The sequence below is a fragment of the Rattus rattus genome, chromosome 4 (assembly GCF_011064425.1).
Source record: "Rattus rattus isolate New Zealand chromosome 4, Rrattus_CSIRO_v1, whole genome shotgun sequence".
Taxonomy (NCBI): Eukaryota; Metazoa; Chordata; class Mammalia; order Rodentia; family Muridae; genus Rattus; species Rattus rattus.
The window spans coordinates 86162768-86175376 of record NC_046157.1 but is presented as its reverse complement, the minus strand read 5'-3'; the positions used below and the strand labels follow the sequence as shown (position 1 = coordinate 86175376).

Here is a 12609-nt window from a genome sequence, read left to right as displayed (position 1 = left end):
TAGTTCTTGGGGCGCAGCGACTTCTCTGATTGGCTGGTAGCTAGGCGCCCACTGCAAACTGCTAGTTTACTCGGGCTCCACCGCCACAGGGCGTGTTCCCGCCCACCCGTCCCAGCCCAGGCCAGCCCAGTTCAACTCATTGCTTTTTTTTTTTTTCCTCAGTCAGAATTTGAAAGCAATGCGAAGGTGGAAGGCAGCCACAATGCAAAAATCACACAAACACTGGGGCGGGGCAAAGGAGCTACAGTTACGCAAGAGAATTTGTTTCCAAAGTTTCTCGGCTCAAAGTTTGGAGGACCGGGTGCATTTTCCTCAGTCGGCAGGGGAGCAGGAATTGCCCCTGGAGAAGGACGTTTTCAAACGTCTGTTGATTCTGGAAGATGGGCATTATGGAGTTATTCTCACCAATAGCAATCGCCGTCCTAGGAAGCTGCGTTCTTTTCTTATTCTCTCGGTGGAAGAATTTGCGTGGACCCCCGTGCATCCAGGGCTGGATTCCCTGGATCGGAGCTGGATTTGAGTTTGGGAAAGCCCCTCTTGAATTTATAGAAAAAGCAAGAATCAAGGTATGGTATATAGCTGTGACAGGGAGTTTGGAGGGAGGTAGTATTTCCTTTAAAATCTTTTTCTTTTATTAAACGCAATGTTGGATTATTGGACATACACTTACTTCCGGCAATTCCTCTCCTCTATTTCTCTACACAGCTTGTTGGAAGTAGATATGTCTTTTGACTGTTAGTAATTCCCTGCAATTAATTCTAAGTGTGTGTTTATTAGCATGCAGATATAAGCTTGTGGGGTTGTTTGTTTGGGTTTTTTGTTGTTGTTGTTTTTGTTTTTGTTTTGTTTTTTGTGGGGTGGCTGGGTGGGAGTAAAAGAGTTTCCATGATTTCAGTTTGTGAAAATGAGTAATAAATTTGTATTACAAGCAGAGGTAACTCTCCAATTTTATAAAATTTGTTTTGCTAAATTTATCTTTACAGATTGAAGGCTCTCCACTTTTCTTTCTTTCTCTCCCCACCCCTACCACCAAATACTGGTTTTGTTGGTGAGACCCTACCTCCCTTACTCCCTGCCCTGGGGAGATAAGTAAGGGTTTTTGTCCTTAAAGCAGTTACTGAATGTTGAGCATTTTAGAGAAGACACCTTTACTGACTGGCCTTTTAATGTTTATTCATCTTTTGGCTGCCAAGATCTTACTGTGTTTTCTGTTGGTAAGATGGCTTGGTGGATGAAGTGCTTTCTGCAACAAGCACAAGAGACTGAGTTCACTCCCCAACCCCTCCAGGTTCAGCATGAGAGACTTTGCCTCAAAAAAGTAAGGTGGAGGGCCTGCAAGATGGCTCCGTGGGTAAAGGTGTCTGCTCCCAAGTCTGACACCTTGAGATTGAATCCCAGCATCCACATGGTGGAAGGAGAGAATGAACTCTTTCTGATTGTTCTTAGACCTCCCCATGGGGCCTGTAATACAAACATGAGGTTAACTGTATGAGGTTTGTTGATCCTAAGAAATTCACCCCTAGAAGCTTCACTCAGGGCCCATGGAATTAAAGGTCAATGTGAACCGTTATATTTAAAATGGCTTGAGTCAGGGCCGAAGGCTGGGCAGTTACTTCCAGGACCTGAGCAGGAGCTCATTATGGTTCTTCTGGTTTTAGCCTTTATGAACTGGCCCTGGGAAACGCTCAGAGCAAAGCTTTCAGCTCTCGAACCTGAGCGGTTGCTCTGGTTGATCAGCCGGGGTGGTGTTCAGGACACCATCTCTGTTTAACTGAGATCAGTCAGTGTCCGTGTGGTTTGCGGGTCGACTCTTGGACCCTAACAATTTGACTGTTTACCTCAGGATAAACTCCAATGATCCATTTGCCAATGGGGAAATGCACAATCTAATTTTTTTTTGTGATTGTATTGTGCTATTGCTGTGCTGCTTTGAAAAGGCTGTAACATATGGTTTTAATCTTTGCTTAAACATATAGATTTGCTTACCATATTAAATTCTGCACCATACTGGATACCACAATCAGGTGAAATGTTTGCTAGTCTAGTACATGAAAGGTCGAAAAGGATCTTTCCTAAAAGTACTTCTTTGTTTTCCACAGCCCGCCATGGGCATATAAGTTTAGTAATTTTTAAGGAATGTTTGAGAAGGCTGTCTCAGATCAAACATGAGGGTTCTGTAGTTTTCTGGGTCAAATGAAACAATAAAAGACTATGATTATGTTCTGTGACTGCACGTGTGCACGTGCTTGTGAGTGGTGTGTGTGTGTGTGTTCTTTTTCTCATATTCAAAAGCTATAGCACCATTGATGTTTGAATCCCAGAAAGTAACTTTTAAGACTTATTCTTATTCCATTGTCAGGATAACGAAAAGTGCATCAGAGACCTTTAAGCCATGTGAGCTGAAAGACTCATAGCAGAAATGATCAGCCGCCCACCCACACCCTAACCAACACACAAACAAAGCACAGAAGGAAAAAAAGACCCGAGCCAGCGTTTTTTTTTTTTTGTTTTGTTTTGTTTTGTTTTTTGCTTCTTTGTTTTATACAAGTTCTTTTTTTTTCCTTTTTTTTTCTTTATTTACTTGAGTATTTCTTATTTACATTTCGAATGTTATTCCCTTTCCCGGTTTCTGGGCCAACATCCCCCTAACCTCTCCCCTCCCCTTCTCTATGGGTGTTCCCCTCCCCATCCTCCCCCATTACCGCCCTCCCCCCAACAATCACATTCACTGGGGGTTCAGTCTTGGCAGGACCAAGGGCTTCCCCTTCCACTGGTGCTCTTACTAGGATATTCATTGCTACCTGTGAGGTTGGAGCCCAGGGTCAGTCCATGTATAGTGTTTGGGTAGTGGCTTAGTCCCTGGAAGCTCTGGTTGGTTGGCATTAGTAGGCTGGCCCGACCTTGTCTGAGTACTCCGCCCACTGGTGACGGGGATTCAGGTGTGCAAGGCCATGCCTTGCTCTCAGTCAGTTCTCTCAGGCTACCTACACACCATTTGCTTTCTCACACTAGTCAAGAAAAACTCCCACCGCAGAAGTGCGAATCTTCACGCAGCCTTTTTGCGTGCTCTTGACGTCATCAGTCTTAGCCTTAGAATGCAACTTTGGAAGAGAGTAGCTTACCATTTCATGATATCTGCAGTCCGTCCTAATTTTGATGGGGAGTCTTATTCATCTGAGAACGGTATGGGAAACATGGCTTGTCGGACCTTCAGGGTAGGAATTCCAGAAATCCGGGAAGAGATTCAGCTTTGGGGGCTGCAAAAGTCTTCCATGTAGTTTGATCTGTGAACAGATGATGTATTAGTGTTGTTCAACAGTTTAAAGTATTAACTGTCAGGACAGGCGTAGAGGATGGCTCAGTCAGTAAAGTACCAGATGTGCAAGCACGAGACCCTTCCACGCACATGTGATCCCAGGTCGAGGAAACAAGGTCACTAGGACTTGCAGGACAGCCATTTAAGCCTGTCCCTGAGGTCCTGGTTCAGGCAGAGACCCTGCCTCAAGAAATCAGATGGGAGCCAACGAGGAAAACACCCTTGTTAACCTCTGTCCTCTATATGCATATACCTCCACACACATGTACATGCAAGCAAGTAGACACGACTCTAGTGGAAAAGGCTGCTGACTCTGTGCCCGTTCCAGCTTACTTCTCAACTGTCATTCCCATGCTCTGTAACATGGTTCTTCTCTTACTGGTCGTCAGTAGCTGGAAATGCAGTTCACCGTGATTGCCAGTAGACCAAGGACTCCTGGGTGCCATGGTGGGACTTTACGCTGGTGTACCACAGTCTTTCAAGTCCCCCATTGAAAATGAATGTCAGGGTGATACAGGGTGAGGTAAAAGGTAGCGAGGCAGTGTTCTCTCAATCAGCAAAGAAAGCAGAGTAAATAATAATAAATAAAGCAGAGAAGACAAAGCACACTTGAAGAGAGGCAGATGTGGGCTTAGGAAAGAAACTGCCTGTATATAAAACCCATGGTGGACCAGTGTCTGGTGCGTATAAAGAACCACAGACGTTCAAAGGCAAAGTACGGACCAGTTCGAAAACGGATGTTATGATGAGGACTTCCAGATGGCAAATATACAAGGACAGTGACAGTCACAGCTGCTGATAAAGAGAAAAATGATCTCCTGAAGATGCCTAACGGTCTGACCACTCTGGAAAACACGTGAGCTGTTTATTAGCAGAACATGCACGCAGCTAATCATGTAACTCGGCACTAACGTTTCTCATGCAGAAATGGAAACTCAGTTTGCACTGTAACCTGGCCTAAGATTTGTTCATAATCCCCTTGAATTAGGGCCCGGGAATGTCCTTCAGTGTTCTGTGGAATCCTGTCTAGAAAGGTATTGAGGTGAAGCCTTGGCAACAGGTAGAATCTAGATGGCCCTGGAGAGGGGAATGAATGGTAAAAGCTACTCTCAACCGTTTGTCTGCCATCTGACTCCATGTATATAGGATCTTGAAATTAAGTTACAGAATGAAGTAGATGCAAAGTCCCTAAGACTTAGGGCAGAGCCCGGGGTGAGAGAGGAGCTATTGCCAGTGTAGAATGGTGACAAGGCAGGACGTGGTGGGGGTGGTGGGGGTATCTTGACTGCATCTATGCCTATAGCCTGGATGTTTTTCAAGATGTTAACATCAGGGACAAGAAAGTCCTGAGAACTGTGAGGTCTCTGCAGTGTTTCTTATACCTCCTTGTTTGTGTGTATCCCATGTTACAAACTGAATTTAAAATGCATAAGAAGGGTTGAGGATTTAGCTCAGTGGTAGAGCGCTTGACTAGCAAGTGCAAGGCCCTGGGTTTGGTCCCCAGCTCCGGAAAAAAAAATGCGTAAAAAAACTTTTATAACTTACTAAATGCACTTGTCTTTGCCTCCCAATGCTAAACCTGCTGCCCTTAAATTAAGAACAGGAGAACAAAGGAGAAACAAATAAAACAGAAAACCACTGCTGTAGAGCTTGTGGCTGTACACGGAATGATTTTCACCGTACAGAATACTAGAAAGAATTCTTTTAAACGGCACTAGCTTGGGTCAGCGGTGATCTCTGAGGCTCACTGGGTTTGAGCTTGGTCTCTACTTGAAGTCCCTAACTAACCATGTTACAGAAATCCGTTTTATTAGTAGCAGGTTAAGGATGAACATTTAAACACAGCCTTGACAATTAGAGTAATCTGCTTTCCTTTAAACATTGACTAGTAAACAACCGTAGGCAGGTAATACTGGGAGGGGGTGTTTATGTGTGGGCCTCACTCGTAGCACCCAGCACTTACCAAGACTGTAACAGTGCCAGTCTCATGATTAGACTGAAAATGAGTAACAGTGAAATAGTGATTGGAGTAAATGACATCTTTAGATAATTATGAGGCTTAAAATGGGCCATAAATCCGCAATGGCTCATTTTCATGATGGGTGGTTTGTTGCCAACATCTGCAATGGATGCTAGAGCATAATTAGAACTCTGAAAATGGTGTCCGTTTCCTCCAATAAGGTCATAAATTGTGTAAGAGTCTCCTTTTTTTTTTCCCTGTGATCAAACACCGACCAGCAGTAAGTCAGAGGAGGAATGGACTTTTTGGCTTCTACTTCTAGATCACAGTTCATCACTGAGTGAAGTCAAGGTCGGAACTCACAGGTGGAAAGTCTGAAGGAACACTGCTTGCACAGTCATGCTCATCCTGTACAGTTTAGGACCACCTGGCCAGGGAATGGTGCCGCCCATAGTGGTCCGGGTCTCCCTACACGAATAAAAAACGAGACAGCTCTTCCCCCCCAAATGCCCACAGGCCATTATGATCTAAACAGTCTCTCCACTGAGACTCAGTTGATGCTGGGCTTTCATCAAGTCAACAGTTGAAGCTAACTAGGGCAGACTGCAGGACGGCAGACCTCATGCAGGGAAGAACATGAGAGGAAATGAAAAATAAGTTGCTACCGTATCAGGAAATTGTGAAATTTGAGAAGTCTGAGCTCTGATGCCAGGAGAGAGGAGGGTCACAGAAAGCCAGGAAGACAAAGGCTGAGGGACCACTAGCAGTCCTAGAGGGACAAGACATGTGATATGCATCAGAAACAGGCTGCTGGGCAGGCAGACACCCAGGCGAATGCTAGCACATGTAAATATGAGGCTTATGCAGGCATGTACACACACACCAGCACGCAGCTTACAGGTAGGCACCGGGACCTGCACAGGGTCTGGCAAAGGCAAAAGATGGCTTGCCAGTGACCCCAAAGCCAGACAGTGTTGAAAATCTTTCTACAATGATTACATAACAGACTACATTATTGCTTACTTTTTGGCTTCTCTAAACATCTAGTGTCAGTCAATTTCTGCTGACTCATAGGCCATCTTGGCTCAGGCCTGGTATCCATGTCAGTACCCTGATGTCTCAACATGGACGGGCCTCTAAGGCCTTCTGTCCCCTTAAGCTTCGTATGCGTCCTTGAGACGTATTGAGCTGTATGTTGCTTACAAGGTTCTTTATATTTTGAATATGAGATTGAAAGATCTCTATGGTGGTATATATTTATAATTGTTTATTTTGCTAATAAGAAAGGAAGATAGGACAGATATCTTTTTAAAAATTGATTTATTTATTTACACCCCAAGTGCTTTCCCCCTCTGGGTCCCCCCCTTACAGAGTCTCTTCCCCCATCCCCCCTACCCTTTGCCTCTGAGAGGGTGAGGCCTAGGATAGTTATCTTATTGTGCACATGTTAGGACAGAATGAATTAAGATTCACATGTGACCAAAACAAAATTTCTAGTAATACCACATGAACTGTAACCGTATTTTCAAATCTTGGCTGTTACCATTGGTATTTTTTATTTTGTTTTTAAGGATGAGAGAGAGAATGTGAGAGAGAGAGAGAGAGAGAGAGAGAGAGAGAGAGAGAGAGAGAGGGGGAGAGAGGAGGGGAGGGAGGAGGGGAAGGGAGAGGAGGGAGAAGGAGGGAAGGAGGGAAAGGGAGAGAGGGAGGGGAGGGAGAGGTGTCCATGTGTGCTTGTGCACTCGTGAATGTGAACTTGTGTGTAGGTGCCTGTGAGGGGCCAGAAAAGGGCATCAGATCCCCTGGAGTTATATACAGATGACTGTTGAACTGTCCAATGTGAGTGCTAAAAACTGAACTTAGGTCCTCTACAAGAAGAGTACACGCCCTTAATCACTGAGCCATTGCTCCAGTCTAAGTATTAATGTTCTGGAGGAAGACTGTGTTATACACAACCCATGATTTACAGATGCTTACTGATACAGCTGTATTTTTGTGTTTTATTATAGTATGGACCAGTGTTTACTGTCTTTGCTGTGGGAAAACGAATGACCTTTGTTACTGAAGAAGAAGGAATCGACGTGCTTCTAAAGTCTAAGCATGTAGATTTTGAGTTAGCAGTGCAACGCCCTCTCTACCACACAGGTAACTGATATTTTTGATAGATCCTTTGAGCTGTAGCATTGAAACCCAAGAGTAATTTTAAGTAAGATCACATCCCTAGTCTTCTATTGAGAATAGTGATGGGTAATTGTTTTTAAAGTAGGGCTAGAGGGGGAGAAAAGTACTCATGATAAACTGGGTCATATTGGGTGTCTAAGATCTTCAGGTTTCATTTAGACATGTGAATGAGTCAGACTTCCCTCAGTGGTGCATTTTAGAGACTGAACTCTTAGTGTATTACAGAACCTAGGTGTTATTAACCATGCACACAATGTTCGGCCGGCTTCAGCTCTTAGCTTGATTGCACTCTGCTTCTTCAGAGTAGACTTCCTCTGCTTAATCAGCAAACCATCATTATGACCTCTCCTGATAGTGCCCAAAGGGTCAATAAGGCTATCCGGGTTGATGTCTCCCCTCGTCCAGCCGCCATCTGTCTTTGAGCCTGCTTGCTGTTACTGGAGAATTTGTTCCTGGTGTAGCTTTTTCTCCCCAGGGTGCAAGTTTCTGTGCATGTACCATGCATCCCTCCCAGAATATCTGCCCTGGCTTCTTCTTGCCCCAAAGGTAGTGTCCTTCTTCTGCCTGCATGCCTCCTTCTCTCCCTTCCCTTCCCTTCCCTTCCCTTCTTCCCTTCCCTTCCCTTCCCTTCCCTTCCCTTCCCTTCCCTTCCCTTCCCTTCTTCCCTTCCCTTCCCTTCCCTTCCCTTCCTTTCTTCCTTCCTTCCTTCCTTCTTCCCTTCCCCTTCCCTTCCTTCCCTTCCCTTCCCTTCCTTCCTTCCTTCTCTTCCCTTCTTCCTTCCCTTCCCCTTCCTTCCCTTCCTTCTTCCTTCCTTCCTTCTTCCCTTCCTTCCCTTCTTCCCTTCCTTCCTTCCTTCCTTCCTTCCTTCCTTCCTTCTTCCCCTTCCCTTCCTTCCCTTCCTTCTTCCCTTCCCTTCCCTTCCTTCTTCTGTCTGTCTGTCTGCCTGTCTTTTTCTCTTCTCTCTTCTCTCTCTCTCTCTCTTCTCTTTCTTTCTTAGAATCCTTTAATATTGTACCCGGTCATGCATTTCTTGGCATTAAGACAAAAATCTATTAAAGCCTCTGAGTGATTAAAAGTCTAGCTAATTTCTCCTTGAAAGCCCCCAGTATATTGGCTGAATTCACTGCTCTCTAGTGTTTGTTGGTAAGTGAGCTATGGAACACCTGATTGGTGAACATACACGTTTTGAAGGCTAGTTTTCTATGCGCTAACACTTCTTCAGTGAAAGACACTAACTTACGTGCTAGAGGAATATGGATCTTATCAGAGCGTCCTCCTGGGCCTCCCCTGTGGCCTCTCACGTTTGATCATTTCCGTTGAACAGATAAAATCTGTTCAAATTTACTCTTGAGCCGGCTTCTCATCTCATTCCTACCAAACATTCCACCACCATGATCAGAAGATCTCAATTTAATTCATACAAAATATAACCTGAGCATTGCAGAATCTTAAAATGCAAATTATTTAAAAGATGCTTTAAAGTCAATCAAAGTAGATAAACTAGATAAAAATGTTTTATAAAGTAGCCAACAACAGCAGCAGCAGCAGCAGCAACAACAACAACAACAACAAAACAACAACAACAAAATAAAAACCAAAACTCTAGACCCTGTCCTGACCTAACGTCAAGTTGATATTGTAGAAGGAAGAGGAATACTTCTGTAAGGAAGTGTTTTAGAGAGAGGTCAGGGTCACTCTGTTGGAAGAAATATTCAAGAAGGGAGCTGGAAGTGAGAAATTCGGGGATTTTGGTGTGTGTGTAGAAAAATGGAGGTTTGTGCGGGGAGTAGTGAATGTGCTTATGGTAAATAAGAGCATTCAGAATTCTGAGAATTTTAAGATACTCGGCATTTTCTTTTTCTCTTTTAAGATTTATTCTGTTCTATATGGCATCCCAACCTTGGTCTCTCCTCCAATCCCAATCTACTCCTCCTCGATCCCTCCCCCAGAAAAGGGCAGACCTCCTAGGAGTATCAACCAATCATGGCGTATCAAGACTAGGCACCTCTCTCCACATTAAGGCTGGAGAAGGAAACCGGTAGGAGGAAAAGCGTCTCCATAGCAGGCAAGAGTTGGAGACAGCCCCCACTCCCACTGTTAGGAGTTCCATAAGAACAAGCTGCACAACCGTGACATATATGCAGAGTCTAGGTCAGACCCATGTAGGCTCGTGGATTGTCCGTTCACTCTCTGTGAGGCCCACAGGCCCCAGGTTAGTTGATTCTATGGGTTTTCTTGTGGTATTCTTGACACCCTGGCTCCTACAATCTGCCTTCCTCCTCCTCAGCAGGACTCCCCAAGGTCTGCCCAGCGTTTGGCTGTGAGTCTCCACATCTGTTTCCTTTAGTTGCTGGAGAGGCTTCTCTGCAATCGGCACCAATCTATATATCATCAAGAATTATTTCATTGACTTTTTAAATACATTTATTTATTTTATGTCTTTTTAAAAATGTATGAGTACGCCACATACACTACTGCATGCCAAAAGAGCATGAGCTACCGTGTGGTTGCTGGGAATTGGACTCAGGACCTCTGGAAGAGCAGCCTATGCTCTTAAGCACTGAGCCATCTTATAACCCTGACCTTTTTTTTTTTCTGTTTGTGTTTGTTCTATCCTTGAACTCTGGCTACTCATCCTTGGGTTCCTGGCCCTCCAGGCAATGTCCTGGGTGGGCTTCCTCATGTGTCGTAGGTCTTGTATTGGAGCATACAACTAGAGTTGACCACTAGAGTTGACTACTAGAGTTGACCACTAGAGTTGACCACTAGAGTTGACCACTTCCACAATTTCTGCACCACCTTTACCCTGGCACATCGTGCAGGCAGGACAAATTGTAGGTTGATGGTTTTGATGGTATCCCAGTTCCTCCACTGGAAGTCTTGTCTGAATACAGGAAATGTCTGGTTCAGGAGTCTTAATTAGGGTCATGCTCATAGAATCCTGGAAGTTTCCATTGCACTAGGTTTCTACCTTGCCCTAAAATGCCCCCCAATTCCACTTTTCTCTTCCAGCACTCTCTCCCTCCATGTCCCCCTCCCTGATCCCTCCTGTCCCAATACCCATTCCCTACTGGCCCCCACTCCGAGTTCACCTTAGATATACCTTGAATATAGATCTGGAGGAAGAAGAAGTTAGAAAGATCAGTCCTCTCATTCACTCATAGATGACCTTGCACAGATTTAACGAGGATGCTGCCAGTGTCTGTAGCAGAGACATACAGATTATATGCCAGGAGGGATTGTTGCCTCTTTTGAAAACCTTTCCCTTTGTCTTTAGCATGGATCCCAAAGAATATCTTCTTCGCACTGCATGAAAAACTGTATGTCTTGATGAAAGGGAAGATGGGAACTTTCAACACACATCACTTTACTGGGCAGCTGACTGAAGAATTTCATGATCAACTGGAAGGTTTAGGCACTCATGGGACTATGGACCTGAATGACTTTGTACGGTAAACAGTGGTCCTTCTAATCTTCAGATAAAAACCTGGAACAAGCATGTTGGATTTCAAAATTCACCTCGTGGATTAATGTACTCTAACTAGGACACTATGAGAATTTAAAAAAAGTTAAATTTTTTATAATTAATGGGCAATTAATTATAATTGAGCAGTCACAGTTGATGGTGAGCAAATCAGCCAGCAGTCATTTGACACATGAAAACTAATTTTTCCTTAGTGGTTGTAACAATTATATATTTACCATATAGAATTCCTGCTCGTAATTGCCATGAATCCACGATTCACTGCTTATTGTGTTATTAGGATAGGAAGACTTGAGAGAACAGAGGAGAAGATGGAGTTAGAAGTGAGGGACCCAGGAGCTCTCTGTGAGACATAAGAAAGAACTCCAGGGAGAGTGAGTGTGGGTATCAGGGCCTTGGGGGTTTCTGAGAAAGAAAAGTGAGGGTGTAAGAGACAAGAGAGACAGGGAGGGGTGAAGCAGGGAGTTAGACGTGTTAACAAACTCCCTGGAAAAAGTGAAGGTTGGATATGGGATCCATAAGAAACATTTTCTACATACATAGCCATTCTCCATTTGTGTGAACATTCTCCACTTGTGTAAAAGTTCTCCACATGTGTAAATATTTTCACGTGTATAAAGGCACTCCACATGTACAGAACTTTTCCACATATATAAAAAAAGTCCCCACACACATTCTCCATGTGCATAAAGAGTTCTCCACATGCACAATTTCCCCACATGCCTATCAACTCTCCACATGAAAAACTGAATTATCAAAGTCCTTTCTCACTCCAGTAGAATCCCAAGACTTTAAGGTAGAGAGAATAAACTGGTAGGAGGATATAAACTCTCAAAGCCCCGCCCCACAGTGATGTACTTCCTGCAGCAAGGCTCCACCTCCTAAGAAGTCCATAGCCTTCCCAAGTTGTGCCACCAGTGAGATCAAGGCTTCAAGTACAGAAGCCTGTAGGGGACATTTCTCATTTTCTTCATGCCATGGCCGATGACATCAACAGATATTTCAGTAGGTAATAGTTTGAATATGCAGAATTTTGTGAGAAATTAGGTAATTGGTGATTACCTTTTTGCTAGTGTATTTACTGATTTATCCAAAGACAGTGGAATCCTAGTTGTTACTATTTTCTAAATATACTCCTGAATTCCAGCCAGCCAGCCTATTTATGGATTTTTGTCCTGTATTTGTCTGAGCCTAAGATGCTTCCTTAGAATGGATTTTTAAATCTTCGGGGCTGGATAGAGGGCTCATGAGCTAAGAGCACACACGCTCTTCCCAAGGATCAGGTTTGGTTCCCAACACCTAGATCACACAGCTCACAATTGCCTATAACCAGCACCAAGGGGAACCGACCCACCTGATTTTCTGAGGCACCCGTATTCACATGCACATATCTCTATATATGCTCAACTAGAAAGTGTCCATTAATTAGAATCTAAATGAGGGTTTTTTTTAAGCCTCATAGTGGGCTAGTTAGAGTGCATTAATCCACCAGGTGAATTTTGAAATCCAGAGAAACATACGCATATGTATACTTAAAAGCAGTTTCTTTTTTTTTTTTTAAAAAGGACTTATAACTCTTAGCGTTTTCAGTCACCCTTGAAGCACAGCTTGACTTCCACCAGCAAATGTGAAAACCTGAGAATACCTTGCTCCCAAAACTGTGTCCTA

The 12609-nt window shown here is 44.0% G+C and overlaps 1 protein-coding gene across 2 annotated transcripts in view; it reads left to right on the top strand.

The window, feature by feature from the left end:
- The first annotated feature begins 64 nt into the window (after nt 1-64).
- Nucleotides 65-12609, top strand: part of LOC116898053 (24-hydroxycholesterol 7-alpha-hydroxylase) — a 75950-nt gene continuing 63405 nt past the window's right edge. Inside the window, exons 1-3 of one of the 2 annotated variants that reach the window (XM_032899447.1) lie at nt 65-566; nt 7286-7421; nt 10735-10909. In XM_032899447.1, the coding sequence (XP_032755338.1) occupies nt 381-566; nt 7286-7421; nt 10735-10909 (497 nt within the window). In that variant the 5' untranslated portion in view covers nt 65-380. The remainder of the gene's footprint in view (nt 567-7285; nt 7422-10734; nt 10910-12609) is intronic. The other variant, XM_032899445.1, reaches the window with a different exon arrangement.